At 49.8% G+C, this 21,248-nt stretch overlaps 1 protein-coding gene across 1 annotated transcript in view; it reads left to right on the forward strand.

Annotated features, from left to right (window-relative positions):
- Positions 1 to 12,886, forward strand: part of FAM76B (family with sequence similarity 76 member B) — an 80,354-nt gene extending 67,468 nt beyond the window's left edge. The window contains 2 exon segments of the mRNA XM_075333961.1: positions 4,060 to 4,161; positions 4,963 to 12,886. Coding sequence (XP_075190076.1) covers positions 4,060 to 4,161; positions 4,963 to 5,052 — 192 coding nt within the window. The 3' untranslated portion in view covers positions 5,053 to 12,886.
- The last annotated feature ends 8,362 nt before the right edge of the window (positions 12,887 to 21,248 follow it).

Below are 21,248 nucleotides of genomic sequence, written 5' to 3' on the forward strand. Positions count from 1 at the left end.
AGAAGTACCTTGCTGGACTCACTTTTGCTGGGTCCAGGCTGTTCGGTGAACAGCTGGATGAAATTATTAAGGAAGCTGCTGGCGGGGAAGAGTACTTCCATGCCACAAACCAAAACCAGGAAACCTGTCCAGGGTAGGAATCAGTCGAGGTTTCGTTCCTTTCGTTCCTCCAACTGGTCGTCCTCTAAGCCCTCGGCCTCGTCCACTAACTCAGCCAAGGACCAAAAATCCAACTGGCGCACAAAAGCGCGTCCACAGAAGACCGCAGGAGCTGCTGCCACTAAGGCAGCCTCCTCTTGACTATCTGTCCACACCAGCAACGTCCTTAGTCGGTGGCAGGCTCTCCCACTTTGGCGACGCGTGGTTTCAACACGTCTCCGATCAGTGGGTGCGGGATATCATCTCCCACGGCTACAGGATAGAATTCTCTTCCAACCCGCCAGACAGATTTTTTCTGTCAACTCCCCCCTGCTCCAAGGCCGCCGCCTTCTCTCAGGCCGTGGCATCCTTGCAGGCCAACGGAGTAATTGTACCGGTTCCCGCCCGGGAAAGGTTGAGGTTTCTACTCAAATCTCTTCCTAGTCCCCAAAAAGGACGGTTCCTTCCAGCCCATCCTGGATCTCAAGCTTCTCAACAAGCATGTTCAGGTGCGGCATCTTCGCATGGAGTCTCTGCGGTCAGTCATTGCCTCAATGACCGAAGGGGATTTCCTGGCATCCATCGACATCAGAGATGCCTATCTCCATGTGCCAATTGCAGTTTCTCACCAGCGTTGGCTACGTTTTGCAATCGGAGAGGAACATTTCCAATTCGTGGCTCTTCCCTTCGGGTTAGCCACGGCCCCTCGGGTATTCACCAAGGTCATGGCAGCAGTGGTTGCGGTTCTGCACCTCCAGGGGTTGGCAGTGATTCCTTATCTGGACAACCTTCTAGTCAAGGCTTCATCCAGCGCAGACTGTCAGCGGAGTGTCTCGCTCACTCTCGCCACTCCAGCCCAATTCGGGTGGCTTGTCAATCTGCCCAAATCCACTCTGACTCCGACCCAGAGGCTCACGTACCTAGGGATGCAGTTCGAGACTCTGCCGGCACTTGTGAAGTTGCCCTTAATCAAACAGCAGTCCCTCCAACTGGCGGTGCGCTCTCTGCTGAGGCCCCGCCGTTATTCCATCAGGCACCTGATGCAGGTGCTGGGTCAGATGGTGGCGTCAATCGAGGCTGTTCCCTTTGCCCAGTTCCATCTGCGTCCATTGCAGCTGGACATTCTCCGCTGTTGGGACAAGCGGCCTTCCTCCTTGCACAGGTTAGTGGCTCTGTCGCCACAGACCAGGAGCTCTCTTCAGTGGTGTCTTCTGCCCCGCTCTCTGTCTCAGGGACGCTGCTTCCTGGCCCCGTCCTGGGTGATTCTCACCACGAATGCCAGTCTATCCGGCTGGGGAGCGGTATGTCTCCACCGCCGAGCACAGGGCACTTGGACTCCGTCCGAGTCAGCCCTCTCGATCAATGTGCTGGAAACCAGAGCCGTGCTTCTGGCTCTTCTAGCTTTTCACCACCTATTGGCGGGCAAGCACATCCGAGTCCAGTCAGACAACGCGACAGCGGTTGCCTACATCATTCACCAAGGCGGGACACGCAGCCGCCTGGCAATGTTGGAGGTACAACGCATCCTTCAATGGACGGAGGACTCCAAGTCCACCATATCCGCAGTCCACATCCTAGGTGTGGAAAACTGGGAGGCAGATTATCTCAGCCGTCAAACCGTGGACAGTGGCGAGTGGTCCCTGCATCCGGCAGTGTTTCAGACAATCTGCCGCAAGTGGGGCACTCCGGAAGTGGACCTAATGGCATCCCGTCACAACAACAAGGTTCCGGTTTACGTGGCTCGCTCCCACGATCCTCAGGCATTCGTCGCGGATGCTCTGGTTCAAGACTGGTCCCAGTTTCGTCTGTCCTACGTGTTTCCCCCTCTAGCTCTCTTGCCCAGAGTCCTGCGCAAGATCAGAATGGAGGGCCGTCGAGTCATTCTCATTGCTCCGGACTGGCCCATGCGAGCTTGGTACCCAGACCTGCTCCATCTGTCCGTAGAGGTGCCGTGGCATCTTCCGGACCGTCCAGACCTTCTCTCACAAGGTCCGTTTTTCCGCCAGAATTCTGCGGGTCTCAGATTGACGGCGTGGGTCTTGAGTCCTGGATCTTGACGGCTTCTGGTATCCCCCCTGAAGTCATCTCCACTATGACTCGGGCCCGTAAGTCTTCCTCTGCCAAGATCTATCACAGGACTTGGAAAATTTTCCTGTCCTGGTGTCGCTCTTCCGGCCATCCTCCTTGGCCTTTTTCCTTGCCGACCCTTCTGTCTTTTCTACAGTCCGGTCTGCAGCTGGGACTGTCCCTCAACTCTCTCAAGGGACAAGTCTCGGCTCTGTCAGTGCTGTTCCAGCGGCGTATCGCCCGGCTGGCTCAGGTTCGCACCTTCATGCAAGGTGCGTCTCACATCATTCCGCCTTACCGGCGGCCCTTGGATCCCTGGGACCTCAATTTGGTTCTCACGGTTTTGCAGAAACCCCCCTTTGAGCCTCTTAGGGAGGTTTCTTTGTTTCGTCTTTCACAGAAAGTGGTCTTTCTAGTGGCCATAACTTCCCTCAGGAGAGTCTCTGATTTGGCTGTGCTCTCTTCGGAGTCACCTTTTTTGGTTTTTCATCAAGACAAGGTGGTTCTCCGTCCGACTCCGGACTTTCTCCCTAAGGTGGTTTCTCCTTTCCACCTTAACCAGGACATTACCCTACCTTCCTTTTGTCCGGCTCCTGTTCATCGCTTTGAAAAAGCGTTGCATACTCTGGATCTGGTGCGTGCTCTCCGGATCTATGTGTCTCGCACCGCTGTTCTTAGGCGGTGCACCTCTCTTTTTGTGCTAACCACAGGTCGGCGTAAGGGCCTCTCTGCTTCTAAGCCGACCTTAGCCCGTTGGATTAGGTCGACCATTTCGGATGCCTACCAGTGTTCTCAGGTGCCTCCCCCGCCGGGGATCAAGGCACACTCGACCAGAGCTGTCGGTGCCTCTTGGGCTTTCAGGCACCAGGCTACGGCTCAGCAAGTCTGTCAGGCTGCCACTTGGACTAGCCTGCATACCTTTTCAAAGCACTACCAAGTGCATGCTCATGTTTCGGCAGATGCGAGCTTGGGCAGACGCATCCTTCAGGCGGCTGTCGCCCATTTGTGAAGTTAGGCTCCGCCTACTTCTCAGTTTTTCTGTTTATTCCCACCCATGGACTGCTTCGAGACGTCCCAATGTCTGGGTCTCCCATAGGAACGATAAAGAAAAAGAGAATTTTGTTTACTTACCGTAAATTCTTTTTCTTATAGTTCCGTATTGGGAGACCCAGCTCCCTCCCTGTTGCCTGTTGGCAGTTTCTTGTTCCGTGTGTTATCACCGGCTGTTGTCGTGGACAGAGTCTCCGGTTGTTCTGGTTCTTGTTCTGTTTTTACTTGTGGGTGGCTATTCTCCTTCAGCTTTTGCACTAAACTGGCTAGATCTGGTTCTCCAGGGGGTGTATAAGCTCAGAGGGAGGAGCTACACTTTTGAGTGTACTACTTTGTGTGTCCTCCGGAGGCAGAAGCTATACACCCTATGTCTGGGTCTCCCAATACGGAACTATAAGAAAAAGAATCAACGGTAAGTAAACAAAATTCTCTTTATTATATATAATATATATTTGTTATATAATATATAATAAACATATATATATTTTTTATTTATATTTATTTATATATATATAATATTATATACACATTATTTTTTTTTTATATATAATATATATATTTGTTATATATATTATATATATATATATTATATATATATATATATATATATATATATATATATATATATATATAATATTATATATATATATATATATATATATATATATATAATAAATATATATATATATATATATATATGTAATATATATATATATATATATATATATATATATATATATATATAATTAAATGCATGGTTCGGATCCCTAAAAGTCTGTCTATTTTCTATCCACCCTCCTGCAGCTTACAGAGCTGAAAGCGGACTTCCAGTACCAAGAGAATAATTTAAGGACAAAGATGAATGGCATGGAAAAAGGTCACAAGGAGTCTGTGGAGCAGTTGCAGGTATGGACCTGTCTCCTTTTATAGAATGCAACCTACCTCTGTTACCGGCCTCTGCAGTGATTATGGAGGCCGGGGTTGGCTGTTGCCGCAAAGTCTGACAGGTGCTAATGTATAAAGTGGGAACGTCGCAGACCCGCTTTTTGTATAGTGGCCATTCTTGCGGCTCAGATCCCATTAACCTCATCAGGAACTTGGCTGCAAGAACTTAAGACTAGGTCATCAATCTCTACTCTTTTCTTAAAACCCTTTTATTCTTTTTAGCTTGTAGAACTAAAAAAAAGAAAAGTCTGTCTATCCTCGGCTGGTGAATATATAACAATAAAGTTAAAAAGGGGTTTCACAAGACTTCTACAACCAAGTACCTGACTGTTGTGCCCGTGTTGATCTGTGCCGGTACAGAGCGGTCAGAGACCTCTCCTGCCGGCGATTCAGCGGCTTCCACTGACGTCACATCGACAGAACGGCGGCTTCTTTTACACTGTACTCTGTTAATGGGGTGCGACTGCCAACATCATGCTGACTGCCAGCCGGCTCTCTGCTGCCTAACCGCGGGAAGCTGGCGGTCAAATTAGCCTAATCCTGGCAGTCGCTTACCATCAACTGTGCAGCCCGGAAGAAGAGCTACTACATCAACATGGAGCATCTGAATCGCCGGCAGAAGCGATCACTGATCTCTGTGTGCCGGGTAGGCAGATAGATGCCTCTGTTAGCCACTACCTGCCTGATTTTTTTTTTTTTTTCACATTGTTGGATAAACCCTTTAACCATTTCCATTTTTTTTATTTGTTTTTATCTTTTTAGGGCAAAAATCGGGAATTGCTGAAGCAGGTCGCAGCTTTATCGAAGGGTAAAAAATTTGACAAAAGCGGCAGCATCCTGACCTCTCCTTGAGGACCTATTTAGCATGGAGGACTTGGGTCTTTTTGGTTTTTTTTCTTTTTGTTTATCCTCCCTCTTATTCTGTGAAGCCCTTAAAAATTATGTAGATATAAGGGAATATTTTAGACTTTTTTTGTTTTCTAGTGATTTGACCGGACTTGTATTAACTTTTTAAAACCCAAACCAACTTCAACTGGCGTGAAGACATCTTGTCGTTTCTGCTGCGGCCGATCATGTATCCCACGCGTGACTACAGCAAGCGCCAGTCACAGAAACGCATACGGCAATAAAAAGTAAGAAAGACTCGGCCTCATTTTTAATAGGCGGCTCCTATTTAGGCTATGTGCCCAAGGGAGAAAATAACCGCGGATTTTGACGCGAAAAAACGCGCAGATTGTCCAGATAAATCCGCGGGTTTACGCAAGGCTAGACACTCTCCATGTTATCCTATGGGATTTGAGGAGTGCTGTATCAATGCTGCGGTATTTGCGGCCGCGGAAAATGCTGCGGATTTCCCGCAGCCGCACATAACTGAATGTCCACTATTCATGCGGAATTATCTGCGGAATTCCCGCTCCTCCACTATAGAGATACAGGGCGGGAATTCCGCACTGTTTCCGCAGCAATGGATAGCTGAGGATTCTGGGGAGCTGCTGCATGAACCTGCGGAAATACCTGCAGAAAAGTCCGCGGGTACGATCTCCCATAGGCACATGGCCTTATAGTGAGTGCGTAACATCTGCTGTATTTATCTATATTTTTTTAGCTACTTAGAGATTTTATTTTTGTGTGTTTTTTGTCTTATAATATCATGACAAGATCGTTGCTGGATGAAGGCAATGTAATAAACGTCCTTGTAACTATCCACATTAAAAGGGAAACCAGTCGCGATGATGTGCCGGGTGTATATGGCTCTGGAAAACTAGTTGGTTAGCTATACGGAGGTACGGAAAAAAAAATCTCACCCACGAATGGGTGGGATCGATCAAGGCCTTGTATTTACTGAGCGTCCACCTTAAGTCCAATATTGTATGCAGATTAACCCCTTCCTGACATCCAGCGTACATGTATCGTGCTTGCTCGGTATGTGGCAGGCTCAGGGCAGGTGTCTGCAGTGTTACACAGCCTGCATCTGAATTTAAAAACGGCGACTGGAGCCAGCTCCTTTAGTCACGAAAATGCCGCCGTCCGTTTTCTGACAGCGGCGTTTAAGTGAGACCACCCCATTAGTGTCTATTTAACGGAACCAACTCCTTTATACTGCTGCGGGTTGGAGATCGTTTATTTTACCATGCATCACAGGTCAAGGCCCTTTTAAAAATAAAAAGTTCTTAAACTTTTTAAAAAGTTTGAAAATTAAAAAAAAAAAAAATATTTTAAAAGTACAAAAAAAAAAAATCTATGCAGATGTAAAATTATTCACCCCGTACGGTAAATGCTGTAGGGGAGAAAAAAAATATACCGTATTTTTCGGACTATAAGACGCATTTTTCCTCCCAAAAATTTGGAAGGAAAATGTGGAGTGCATCTTTATAAGCCAAATGTATTTTGCCGGGGGATGGTGGAGAGGGGTCACAGGAAGCAGGGGCGATGCTGTGCTGTGGGCGGTGCTGATCCGGATTTCGGACTGTGCTGCGGCCGGTGAAACGGGCCGTTTTGAAAATGACGGCGGTGCAAGCTTCAAATAATGGTTCCAGGAGTCTGCGCATGTGCAGATGGAGCTCTTGGCTCAAGATCTCAATGCGCAGGCGCCGCCACCGGCCCCTTGATCTCTCAGCAGCGGACTTATGGAAAATGGCGCCTGGAAGTGGCTCGTGCGCAGATGAGATCCCTGCTCGTCATTGAGCCGATACCTCAATCTGTGCACGCGCTGACTCCGGGTGCCATTTTTCTTTTTTTTTTTTTTTCTTTTTTCGCACGCACCGCCAACCTTTTTTGGATGCTTCTGCCTCATAGCACCCGCAACCAGCAACGCTCTACTCCATTATAAAACTGACCGAATGTTTTTTGTTTGGTTTGGTTTTTTTTACTTTTTTTATTTTTTATTTTTTCCTCTAAATTTGGAGTGCATCTTATAAAACAAAAAACCCCGGTATATTTACACCCCTGGTTTAATACTTTGCTGCGTATGGTTTGTGCGCTGAGCTCCCACCACTGGTGGCTTTATGGAGTCATTTTTTGCCTTTAACGCTTTGCGTTTAGCAGCGTTTTTGGAGCTTTGTATTAATCGGCACAGTATTTTGGATTTATATAAAATAAATGCTGTTCTATCGTGGACGGTCACATTACTGGAGAAATGCTGCGCGACTCCAGGGATGTTTCACCTTTGCAGTAATTAATTTCACACCTTAACATGGAGGAAACCCCTCGTCTCTCTGTTTCCCGTGCGCTTCTGTAAGACCTGCTGTGGATTTTTACTTGTAAGTGCCTTTGTTGTACCTTTTTTAATTTTATGACCATGTTGGCGGTCAATGTGTACAGTTTTGGGGGTTTTTTTTATTATTTTTTTTTTTTTTCACTACGGACATTTCTGCAGCGATTTAAAGCGCACCTGTGCTCTTCAGATCGCTGCAGAAATTTCTGCAGTGAATGTACGCAACGTGCGCACATAGCCTTATTGTGATCAGTGTCTTTTTCATTTATCTCATTTACATTTTTATTAATTGGTTTAGAATAAATTCAATTTATGAAATAAGCTGAAAATCCTGCGAGTTTCCTCATGTTAGGATATCACATAGGATGACACAATGACCACAACGTTTAGGAAATTGTTATTCTCTAATTTTGATTTTGCGAATGTGTGTAAAATCTAATATATAAAGCTGTGTGTGTGTGTGTGTGTGTGTCCGGGATTGGCATCTGCACTGTCGCAGCTACAGCCACAAAATTTTGCACACTCACACGTCTGGACCCCGATAGCGTCATAGGCTGTTTTGAGGGGAAATTTTAACCCAGCGCTTTAGTTATTCACCAAAAAACCTGCCTCCATTAAAGCGAATGGAGCTGGGAGCCACAGTTCCGCCAGAACTTCAGAAGAATGCGCAGCCACGCCCTTATATGGAATGTTGGCGTGTCACAATGCAGCCAGGGAAACAGACATAGACAGGGAAAGAAACAGACATAGACAGGGAAAGAAACAGACATAGACAGGGTAAGAGACAGACAAAGAGACAGACAGGGAAAGAGAGGGAAAGAGACAGATGGGGAAAGTGACAGAGATAGACAGACAGGGAAAGAGCTTGAGACAGACAGACAAAGAGACAGAGAGATATATACAGAGGGGGAGACAGACAGAGAATGGGAGAGAGACAGTTACTATCCCAGGCGTAATACATTCTATATATACATTCTATCCCGGGAATGTTAATACATTCTATTTTGTTAACAACAGTTATTAACCCGGGCGAAGCCGGGTAGTACAGCTAGTGTGTGGACTGTGTAATGCTTTTTGGAACGTAAGCGGCCCAGCCTCCTCAGGTGTAAGACACAGTTGGCATTGTGAAATCTAGCGATGGGTTTGCTCTAATTAGACTAATAATGTTGGACACTGTCTGGTGACACTTTCTTGACAAGGACTGTATGACGCCTAGTGGTTTTTGTGAGCGAGGGGTGAAAATCATGGTTAGTTTTCTGTCTTATTATTTTTCATAGTGTTTGGTGGGTTTTTTTGTTTTTTTTTTTTGTTTTTTGTTCTTATATTCCTCACTTTATCCCATCATGCTGTCTTTTGAACAATGCAAGATCATTATGTAAAAAATTCTGTATGAGCGTGAAGAATTGTGATGTGTTAAGCGCTCAGATGTAATATTTGGTGCATGAAGCTGCCCCGTGACCCCACCCCCCCCTCCCCCCTTTTGCCCCCTTCCCACTTTTGCTCTTTTTTGTCTAATTAGTTGTTCTTTTCAGTGAATATTTGGGAAGACGACAAGAACTGCACTGATGGTGTATTCTGTGCACAGGACCTGCAGGTATCACTGATTCAACCTCCTTTCTGAAAGGCAAAAGTTGCAAGACTGCCTTTACCCCCTTCCCTTCTGGGCAGTTTTTCAGTTTTCACGCATCTGTATTTTTTTTCCCTCTTCTAATAGCAATCCTTTTTTAATTTTTTTTTTTTTTTTTTTTAACCTCACCGCCATATGAAGACTCACAAAAATAATAATTATTATATACCGTATTTTTCGTTTTATAAGATGCACCGGATTATAAGACGCACCCCAAATTTAGAGAGAAAAATAAAAATGGGGTCTGTCTTATACTCCGGTGTTGTCTTACCGGATGGGGGGCAGCAGTCCGTGGTCACAATAGGCAGAGGCTGTGCAAGCAGTGGCGGGGGCTCAGTGGTGGAGCAGGCCGGTGCGGTAAGTGTCCCAGTCTGTCCGCGGTCCCGTTCAAATGATGGCTCCTGGAGTGGCGCATGCGCAGATGGAGCTCTCTTCCAAGGACTCCATCTGCGCACGCGTGGACTCCCGCCGCCATCATTTGAAACGGAGACCGTGGACACACTGGGTCACCTGCCGCACAGCCACCCGCCCGCATGCACAGAGAGGCCCCCGGCCCCCCGAACGCACCCAGTCACCGCACAGACAGCCCCCCCCCTCCCGGTAAGCTATATTCGGATTTTAAGACGCACCCCTCATTTTCCGCCCAAATTTTTGGAAATTAATCCGAATAATACGCAAATTGAAAAAGTCTGTGGAGCCTCTGTTAGGAGTCCCAACACCTACTCCACACTGTTGATTGGCAATGCCCAGAAACAGCGGTCTGTGGATGGATACCTGGCCTTGGTATTTCCCTTGTTGTATCTTTAAACTGGTCAAAAAGTTGGATATTGACTAAAAGGGCCACTTAGTATGGCGGTTATGGTGGTCTCCTAAAAAGAGCCACTCCTTGGCTGGGTCCTTCCCGGAGGGATATCTGGCTGGTTTCTGTGTTGAGACTCCTAACAGAGACTCCACAGACTTTTTTTGATTTGCATATTTCCCAGGGAGCAAAATAGCTAGGATTTCACTGTGTTGAGCGCCCTCGCTGGCTGCCGGCAGTGTTTTCTCTGGCTGGTCTCACCGAGATCAGTGATTGTTTTGTCTTTTTAATCCGAATAATATGGTATTCATAATATGTGACACTTTTGAATGACACTCTTCATTTTAACATTGTGTACTGGGAAAATAATTCCAAGTGGGGAGAAAAAAAACTCCTAAATTTTACAATATGTTTGGGGTTTTGTTTTTATTATGTGATTTAAAAAAAAAAAAAAATGACCTGCCGACTTAAAATTCTCAATTGGTAAAACTTGTACAGTTTTTTTGTTTCTTGAATGGTGAAAAATATTGATGAGACGCCCATGGGGCGTCTCACCAGACACTATCATTTACATAGGGAATATGAAGGTAATAAAACGTTATTTTATTACTTTCATATCACACAATATAACACAGGGATGGGTAGGAAGGGGTTAATAGCTCACATAGGCTCCTGCTTGTAGGTCAGAACGTTTTTGGGTTTTTTTTCCTGACAGGTTCCCTTTAATTAGAGGAATTTCGGAGGAGCTCGCGAGGGGCCTTGATGGGATCCTGTCATGAGATTTCTGTTGCCCAAACCACTCATTAGGCCGGGGTCCATCCTGCAACGGAGTTGTCAATCATGACTTCCCAAACAGATCTGCATTTTAAAGGGGGGGCTAAATCTTTAACCCAAATTTGACCTACCGAATTGCTAAGACTGAAGCGGGCTTTACACACTGCGATATCGGTCCCGATATCGCTAGCTTGGGTACCCGCCCCCATCTGTTGTGCGACACGGGCAAATCTCTGCCCGTGCCGCACAACATCGCCCAGACCCGTCACACATACTTACCTGCCCGGCGACGTCGCTGTGACCGGCGAACCGCCTTCTTTCTAAGGGGGCGGTCCGTGCGGCTTCACTGAGCGGCCGCCCAATAGCAGCGGAGGGGCGGAGCTGAGCGGGACGTAACATCCCGCCCACCTCCTTCCTTCCTCATAGACGCCAGGAGGCAGGTAAGGAGAGCTTCCTCGTTCCTGCGGTGTCACACGGAGCGATGTGTGCTGCCGCAGGAACGAGGAACAACCTTGTTACTGCTGCAGTAACGATTTTTGAGAATGGACCCCCATGTCACCGATGAGCGATTTTGCACGTTTTTGCAACGATGCAAAATCACTCATCGGTGTCGCATGCAACGGCATCGCTAATGCGGCCGGATGTGCGTCACCAATTCCGTGACCCCAACGAGTTTGCATTAGCGATGTCGTAGCGTGTAAAGCCCCCTTTAGTCCTTCAGTGCGACCTATAAACGTTGCCGACTTCATCCCCCCAGAATTGATTTGCGTTGTATATATTCACTATCATTGGCGTTTACGACAAAACTAAAGGCGTTTTATGCAATTCTATAAGGCGCGTGGGGAATGAAATCCAGCAGGGTCTTCTGTGGTCTCCCCGTATCGAAAGGTTTACAACAGTCCATTGTAATGTCGCCCTCCAGCTCCGATCAAAGAACCATCAGTACTGTTAAGTTAAAGAAGGCGTATTTCATGTGTTATTTGCACTACTTAGATATATGGATGTATTGTATGGGGGTCCCGCAATCGGGCCCTTCCCTTTCCCCATAGCAAACTGCTGTTACCTCTTAGCGTTGATCTAAAAAGATTTGCTGACGTCCAGTACCGATACTGTGACAGCCGGACCAGGGCGTTGCAGACTCGAATACCAGCGTCCTTGGCACTTACCCCCCACCACCGGACATTGTGTGAGGAGTCCAGGATTACAGCATCCGAGTGTCTGTAAAGGAAAGATGACACTGCAAATCTCGCTCCACCCCTCCCATATAGTGGGGGGTGACTTGTAAATATAAGGCTTTTCCAAAATTTGCCAAGCCCATACAAATACATTCATAAAGTTGGAGCAGTCATTTTAGATCTTTCTAGCCGTGCCGCCCCATATTTTAGGGTTTTCTTTATAAATGACTGCAAAATTTGCTTTTGTTATTTATTTAGAAATTATTTAGCTTTTTTTAATAATATATATTTTTTATTTAATTTTTAGTCTGGCTGCAATCCGTAAAGGTTTTAAATATGTGTGTATATATATAAATACCTGTACTTAGAGCCCAACACTGTAATATGTCTTATATTAATCTAAGTGATAAACTGGATTTGTATGAATTTATATTCAGCATATTAAAAAAATAAATTAAAATTTGCCGTACAACGCAATGGTTTATTTTATTGGAAAACTAATCTTAAATGGCTGTATTTTATTTTATATATTTTTTTTTTTTTATTTTCCTCAGTCTTCTTTCCATTTAGTTGGTCATGAAAATATCCGCAAAATAACTTAACCAGGAGATGCATCAGAGTATTTTTTTGTTTTAACTTTTTTATTTAATTTTTTTCTTTTTTTTTAGGGGCTTCACAGTATTAAGTCCGCAGTAAATGTTACTATATCTTAACCTCAATTTTTTTTAAAAAAAAAAAAACTTTTAAATTGTATTAAAATAAAGTGAAAAAATAAAATGAAAAAATATATTTGAATTCTATTCTTGATCTTAGGTCTGTAGTGAACTGAAATGAATGGATGTTTATTTCATGTGGATTGGATAAGACGTCCTATATTGTGCTCGTTCAGGATATTTTTCAGATGTTTAGTGGTATTACCAAGTGAGACGTTTTATTTGTGCATTTGACGCTTGTGAATACGCATTGTCCATCATGTATATCTGTCCCAAATATGCAGTTTCAACTTGACAAGTCTGCTCTTTCCACCTGTATAGATTATTTGAATACTGTACTTGCACATGTTACTGTCGGCATTTTGTATTTTTTTTTTTTTCTAAATCCAATATTTCACAATAAAAATATTGCTAAAATATTTGCTTTTTTTTTGCTCCATACACTTAGAGGTTCTAAACCAGGGGTGCGGAACCTTTTCTTTATCGTTCCTTTGGGAGACCCAGACCATGGGTGTTTAGCTTCTGCCTCCGGAGGACACACAAAGTACTACACTTAAAAGTGTAGCTCCTCCCTCTGAGCTTTATACACCCCCTGGTAGCCAGTCCTAGCCAGTTTATCGCTTTGTGTCAGGAGGCATACATCCACACATGCATTCTCATCTGATTTGTTTGACTTTTGGAAAGAGTTTGAAGAAAAGCGGGTCCACGTCTGGACTCCCGGCATGTCCCTTCTCACCCCACTGTGTCGGCGGTGTTGTTAAGGTTGATTTACAAGGCTGAAGCCTTACATGCCGCGCTCCTTCACCATCCCTCCTGGGCTCTGGCTTGAAGTGGGAGCCAGCACGGTCTCCATGCCTGGCAGGAGTCCGGTCTCCATCCACAGACCCTTGAGGATTCTGTTGGACCGGAGCACTCATTCCCAGGGACATGGCCCTGCGTCTCAGCATCTAAGTACCTGAGACGTTTATGTTGGGGGTCCCGGTTCTTTATTGTAAGGGGAGAGTATGCTGTATGTGATTGTTTTGACTTTTCCGGCGGGTTCTCTAGCTTTTGCCCGAGAACCGCGCCGATGGTGCCTGCTTGTCGGCCTCGCCGCTTAAATTTAGGCCCCGGCTTCGCCGGAGGCCTAGTTTCGTTTTCCTGCCCTCGCATGTCACTCATGCAGAGGGACAGGTTCGGCTCCTCCCGGCGGCCGTTCTACACTGAAGAGGGACACTCCCCACTGCTGGGGCGTCCCTCCTTCCCTGCAGGTCTCTATAGCCCTCTAGTTCCCGCTCTTTTATAGGAACGCCCCTGTCACAAACCACCGGGGGGTCACTCAGAAATCCCCCGCGCTGGCTACCAGTACGTCACAATCGGGGGGTAACAAGTGGGGGTCACCCCTCCTTTATACCTCCCGACCGACAGACAGAGCACGTGACGCGCTCTCTAGCGCCCCTCTTATAGTCAGGCCAATTATGGAATTGCCCGACAATAAGCAAGGAGGCCGCTATACTACTTATGCCGATTATTGAAGGGTCCCCGGTGAGAGTAAGGTATATATTCCCCCGACCTCCGCGGGCGGAATATATAAAATCTCCCCGAATCTCACTGGCCTCCCCACAATAATCCTTGGCACAATTCGCTGCCACCAACCGATTTACGGTAACTATTAGCCGAACACACAGACGTGGGATTCAAGATCGAGATAACAGAACAGCCCAAGATTAATTATATAATTTAATCAGCCTAAAGCACACTAGAAACTACAATATATACAATAGGGAATCTACAGAATATACATATGTCAGAGTACAGTTACAATCAAAGCATGGGTTACAAACAGGCATACACAGTTCCAGCAGTTACCTTGTTGCGTCTGGCCACAGGGGGGCGCTGTAGGCCAGGTTTCCAGGAACTCCCTCACAGGTCTTTCCCAACCAGGCCCCCGAGCAGAAGAACACTGGAAAATGGCCGAAGTAGGGTTATCAACCTGGGCAATCCAGGTCCCCTCCTACCTTAGTGACCTCACAGGGAAGCACTGCTCCACCCCTGGCTGGAGTTATGGACAAAATCCACAACATGGAATATGGCCATAACTTGGCCTGGGAGCGTCGTAGGCGGACGCCAATGCTCTCATTGTGACAGTTATGAATTTAGCTACAGAACGAGGGGACTCATGACCTGTCTGCCAGTTCCCCATTGGCTGATATCACGCCTGGGGCATTTCCCAATGTCCTGCTCCCATAAAAAGGGTGTGCCGGCATCGTCCACATGCGGAGACACCATTTTTATGGTTGCCATATTTATCGGAAATATGGCTTGCGAGATATGAACCATTTTTTACTGGAGTCGTTCTGTCTGGCTATTTCCATAGCCTTGCTAACTAGCTAGCAGCTCCTACTACAGGGTGACGGCAGGGAGTCATCCTGTGTCCATTGTCCCTAAGCCACCTAATTTCCATATCACAGGACATGGCCATGGGATTTGTTGCTAAACCAGTTGTGTGAAGGAAAGGGGGGGGTGACACCAGGAGAGGGCTTCCTGACATACTTGAATATCATGATTTATCGTCATATCTCCGGATTTACCTCACACCTCCCCCCTTTTGAGGGCGCTAGGGGGCAGCACACTCCGGTGTTCCCCCGTGCGCCCGTCCGCGACCTCTCCTTGTCGGGACAGCCCGTCTGCGTTACCGTGGTCACGGCCCCTTTTGTGGCGAATGGTGAAGTTGTATTGCTGGAGCGCAAGGCTCCATCGCAACAATCGCCCATTCGTCCCAGAGACGGTGTGCAACCAGCTGAGGGGATTGTGGTCCGTCTCCACGATGAAGTGGCGCCCGTATAGATAGGGTTGTAGACGCTGCAGGGCCCACACTATGGCCAGGCACTCCTTCTCCATCGTGGAATAGGCAACTTCCCTTGGTAACAGCTTCCTGCTCAGGTACAAGACTGGGTGCTCTTGGCTCGCAGAGTCCACCTGGCTGAGCACCGCACCGAGGCCGAAGTCACTGGCGTCGGTCTGTACTACAAACGGCCGCGTGAAGTCGGCTGCCTGTAGCACGGGCGGGCTGGACAGGGCGTCCTTTAGGGCCCGGAAGGCTGTCTCGCAGTCCATTGTCCAATCGACTGCAGAGGGCAGCTTCTTCTTGGTGAGGTCCGTCAAGGGCTTTGCCAGGCTACTATAGCATGGAACAAACCTCCTATAGTACCCAGCGGTCCCCAAGAAGGACATCACCTGCTTCTTGGTCCTGGGGGTGGGCCAGGATGCGATGGCTTCCACTTTCTCAGGCTCGGGCTTCAGTGTTCTCCCACCTACCCGGTGACCGAGGTACTGGACCTCGCTCATGGCCAGCTGACACTTTCCCGGCTTGATGGTCAAACCTGCCCGGTGGATCCGCCTGAGCACCTGTGCTAGATGCTCTAGGTGGTCCTCCCAGGTGGGACTGAAGACGGCAATGTCATCCAGGTACGCGGCCAGGTACCCTTCAAGTCCCTTGAGCAGGGTGTTGACCATCCGCTGGAAAGTGGCAGGGGCATTCCTCATCCCGAATGGCATCACCGTGGACTCGTACAGTCCAAATGGGGTAATAAAGGCAGAGCGTTCCCTGGCCTTGCGAGTCAGGGGGATCTGCCAATATCCCCGGCTCAGATCCATGATGGTCAGGTACTGAGCCCCGGCCAACTGATCGAGCAGGTCATCGATGCGTGGCATTGGGTACGCATTGGCGACCGTGACCGCATTGAGCCCCCTGTAGTCCACGCAGAACCGAGTGGTTCGGTCCTTCTTAGGGACGAGGACTACAGGCGAGGCCCAAGCGCTGTTGGATGCCTGGATCACCCCCAGCTTCAGCATCTCGTCAATCTCCTGGCGCATGTGTTGCTGCACCTCCAGGGAGACCCGATATGCTGAACGCCGGATCGGGGGATGATCCCCAGTGTCCACGTGATGGACAGCCAAGTCAGTCCTTCCGGGCTGGTTGGTAAACAACCCCCGGAAGGGGTGTAGGGTGGCCCACAGCTGGGACCGTTGGTCCTCCAAGAGCTGGTGGCCAACCTCCACATCCTCAATGGATCCGCCTGCCCTAACCTGGGCTAGCATATCCAAGAGGGTTTCCGCTTCTCCCTCCTCGGGCAGGTTGCACACGGGGAGCGCACATGCCCTCCCGCTCATGATGTGCCTTCATCATGTTCACATGGAAGGGCTTCCGCCTTCCACGGGCAGGGTCCAGGGTGACCAGGTACGTCACAGGGTTGAGCGGCTGGTACACGAGGTATGGGCCTTCCCAGGCTGCCTGAAGCTTGTCCTGTGGTACGGGGACCAGTACCCACACCTTTTGACCCACTTGGTAGGTCCTCTCACAAGCGTTCTGGTCGTACCAACGCTTCTGATCGGCCTGGGCTTGAGCCATATTGTCGTGTACCAGTTGCGTCAAGGCCTGCATTTTGTCCCGGAAGCGCATGACATACTCGATAACCGACACTCCAGGGGTGGCCAAATCCCCTTCCCAAGCCTCTTTCACCAGAGCCAGGGGGCCCCGCACACGTCGCCCGTACAGGAGCTCAAACGGTGAGAATCCTGTTGAGGCCTGTGGAACCTCCCGGTAAGCAAATAACAGGTGTGGGAGATACCGCTCCCAGTCACGCCCATGGGAGTCGACCAACATCTTAAGCATCTGCTTTAAGGTGCCATTGAACCGCTCGCACAGGCCATTAGTCTGTGGATGGTACGGGCTGGCCACCAGATGTCGCACCTGGACCTGCTTACAGAGGGCCTCCATCAGCTGGGACATGAATTGGGTCCCCCGGTCAGTGAGCATTTCCTGGGGAAAACCCACTCGGGAGAAAATCTCCAGCAATGCGGTGGCCACCTTGTCAGCCCGAATGGACGACAAGGCCACTGCTTCTGGGTACCGGGTGGCATAGTCCACTACCGTCAGTATGAAGCGTTTCCCGGAGCTGCTGGGGATGGCCAGCGGGCCGACCAGATCCACAGCCACCCTCCTGAAAGGCTCATCGATGATTGGCAGAGATACCAGTGGGGCTTTGGGGCGTGGCCCCGCCTTCCCCACTCTCTGACAGGTTTCACACGAACGGCAGTAGGCAGCCACATCGGCCCCCATTTTTGGCCAGTAGAAATGCTGGTTTAACCTGGCCTTGGTCTTAGCGATCCCTAGGTGTCCGGCCATCGGAATCTCATGTGCGATCCGCAACAACTCCGTCCGGAACGGATAGGGTACCACCAACTGTCGGTCCCTGGGCCACGCCTCCGGTGAACCCTGCTGGACCGTGGCCCGGTACAGCCGTCCTTGGTCCCAGACCACTCGCTCCGGGTCCGAGTCCGAGGGAGGCTGTGCCGCCTGCTCCTTAAGAGCTTTCAGGCTGTCGTCAGCTTCTAACGCTGCCTGAAACCCCTGACTAGATGTGGCCAGAATCGACGAGACTGTCACATCTTCAGTCAGTACCCCGGGACCTGTGTCCTGGCCTCCACCTGACTCGGCTGCCACTTGGTCAGAAGGGGAAGAGCTATCGGACCTCCGGGAGGCCCCTTGGCTTCCAGCACTCCCACTGCGGGTGACAGCGGCCACAGCCGCTGCGACCGTGGGTCGTGCCTGCTCCTCCTCCGTTCCTGACCAAGTCGCCGGTTCAGGCAGACCTACCTGGCTTCCTGACACCCCGGTTGTGGGGGAACCATGCACCGAGATCTTACCTGGGAGCACTTCCGCTCCTGGACCGGCCCCAATCTCACCTGCCTGTTCCCCTCCTGCAGCAACAGAACCCCGCTGTGAAATCTCTGGGGACCCCACATTTGCTGTGGTAGCCCCCACCCCACACACTGGTCCTCCCCCTGCAGCACCCTGCTCTCTGCTTATCCCTGCAGAGGGCAACAGATCCCAGCTCACAGGCTGGTTACTTGTAGAGGCATTGTCACACCTTTCTCTGACCCCCTCCCCTCCTGTCACAGCTGCAGCTGCGTGTGTGTCTATGGTGTCTGTGCAAGCAGAAATATCAGAGTTCACTCCCTCCTCCCTTACATCATTCATAGATAACACATTAACATTGTTAGGAGTCATGTCAGTACGGGCTGAAGGTTCAGCCCTTGGGGGGGCCCAAACTGGGAGGTTATCTGCCCCAAATCTGTCCCAAGTAGCACGTTTGCAGGGATCCGATCAGTTACCCCCACCTCCCTCACCCCCCGCCCTGCGCCCCAGTCCACATAAATGTCAGCAACAGGCAGCGCCGGGTCAGTGCCTCCAATCCCGGAGACAGCGAGGGTTTTTCCAGGGATCAAGTCTTGGGGGGACACCATCTCAGGCCGCACCAGAGTCACCTCCGAGGCGCTGTCTCGCAGTCCTATGGTCACAGACCGGCCGACGGTGACAGGTTGGAAGCTGTCCAGGGACCTACCACCACCCCCACCCACACAATACACCTTGGGCGGCCCTTGGGACGGGGACGGAGCCGGGGCCTTGGGACGCTGAGGGCACATGCCCTTGAAGTGTCCAGGTAGGTTGCACTGGTGGCACCGTCTTGGTTCCGCCACGGGCCTGGAGAGGGGAGTTGAGGGGGACACCCCCTGCAGTCTAGGGGCAGGTGGGGCAGTCGCAGAATTCATCTTACCCCCTCTCCAGGTGCTGCTGGTGGCCGCTCTCCTGGCCTCAGGGGCCCGGTTGTTGGTGTAGTCATCGGCAAGGGCAGCTGTAGCCGTGGACCCCTTTGGCTTCTGGTCTCGGATGAACTGGCGGAGATCCTCAGGGCAGTTCCACAAGAGTTGCTCCGTGATGAACAAGTCCAGGATCTCCGGTCCGGTGGAAAGCTGCAGGCCTTGGGTCCAGTGGTCGGCAGCTCGGGCAAGTGCCCGCCGGTGGTCAGCCCAGGAGTCCTTTGGTCCCTTCTGTAGGCTCCGGAACTTCTTGCGGTAGGACTCTGGAGTGAGGTTGTACTGTTGGATCAGGGCCCGCTTGATGGTGTCGTAGCCCTGATCTGCCTCAGCAGGCAAGTCCCCAAGGACATCCAGGGCCTTACCCCTTAAACGGGGGGTCAGGTATTTGGCCCACTGGTCCTTGTCCAGATGGTGCTGCAAGCAAGTCCGTTCAAAAGCAGTCAAGAAAGAGTCCAAGTCTCCATCCTTCTCCAGCACTGGGAAGTCCTCAACACGGACCTTTGGAAGTTTTGTGTCTCGAAGGTCACATGTGGCTGATGAGGGCCGGAGCTGAGCTAGCTGCAGCTGGTAGTCACGGTCTGCCTGTCGCTCTCGCTCTTCACGCGCTGCCTGCCGCTCTCGCTCCGCAGCCTCACGCTCTGCGTGCCGCTCTGCCCTGCGCTCTGCCAGGAGTTCCTTGTAGCCCTTCTGGTCTCCAGCCTGGAGAAGGGCCATAGCCATTTGAAGAAGGCTATCCGAGCCTCCCAGGCTCGGTGGAATGGCACGTGGTGATCTGCGGCACGCTGCAGAGCTAGGCGATTCACTGTCCCTTTCAGAGCGGAGGGCTGGCATCTGGCTCGTTGAGGAACCTTGGGTGAGCTCCTCCTCATCTTGTCCAGCAGTGCCAGGTTGCGCAATGTCCTCGGCAGAACGGTTTTCTGGCGTCGAGCTCCTGGAGGACTCGTGGGCAACCTCCTCATTGCTGTCCACAGCACCGTCCTCCCTCTCTTCGGCTCCTGCCTTAGCATTGGCCAGTTGCATAGCTCTGCTCCTGGTGCCATCAGCCATTCTTGCAGACTTTTGGTCACTGACACAGAACTGACACCTGATGCCTCCACACACCTTACAGTATCTGCACTCTGACACTCTAGTGTTGAGCTAGTCTGAAGACCCCAGCAGCCACAGCTGCTGCAGGCAGTCTTTAGTGTCTGGGAGTATGGGTCTCACACTCACACACACTATTATCTCGATCCCACCGCTATGCCACCAATATGTCACAAACCACCGGGGGGTCACTCAGAAATCCCCCGCGCTGGCTACCAGTACGTCACAATCGGGGGGTAACAAGTGGGGGTCACCCCTCCTTTATACCTCCCGACCGACAGACAGAGCACGTGACGCGCTCTCTAGCGCCCCTCTTATAGTCAGGCCAATTATGGAATTGCCCGACAATAAGCAAGGAGGCCGCTATACTACTTATGCCGATTATTGAAGGGTCCCCGGTGAGAGTAAGGTATATATTCCCCCGACCTCCGCGGGCGGAATATATAAAATCTCCCCGAATCTCACTGGCCTCCCCACAATAATCCTTGGCACAATTCGCTGCCACCAACCGATTTACGGTAACTATTAGCCGAACACACAGACGTGGGATTCAAGATCGAGATAACAGAACAGCCCAAGATTAATTATATAATTTAATCAGCCTAAAGCACACTAGAAACTACAATATATACAATAGGGAATCTACAGAATATACATATGTCAGAGTACAGTTACAATCAAAGCATGGGTTACAAACAGGCATACACAGTTCCAGCAGTTACCTTGTTGCGTCTGGCCACAGGGGGGCGCTGTAGGCCAGGTTTCCAGGAACTCCCTCACAGGTCTTTCCCAACCAGGCCCCCGAGCAGAAGAACACTGGAAAATGGCCGAAGTAGGGTTATCAACCTGGGCAATCCAGGTCCCCTCCTACCTTAGTGACCTCACAGGGAAGCACTGCTCCACCCCTGGCTGGAGTTATGGACAAAATCCACAACATGGAATATGGCCATAACTTGGCCTGGGAGCGTCGTAGGCGGACGCCAATGCTCTCATTGTGACAGTTATGAATTTAGCTACAGAA

The sequence above is a fragment of the Anomaloglossus baeobatrachus genome, chromosome 2 (assembly GCF_048569485.1).
Source record: "Anomaloglossus baeobatrachus isolate aAnoBae1 chromosome 2, aAnoBae1.hap1, whole genome shotgun sequence".
Lineage (NCBI taxonomy): Eukaryota > Metazoa > Chordata > Amphibia > Anura > Aromobatidae > Anomaloglossus > Anomaloglossus baeobatrachus.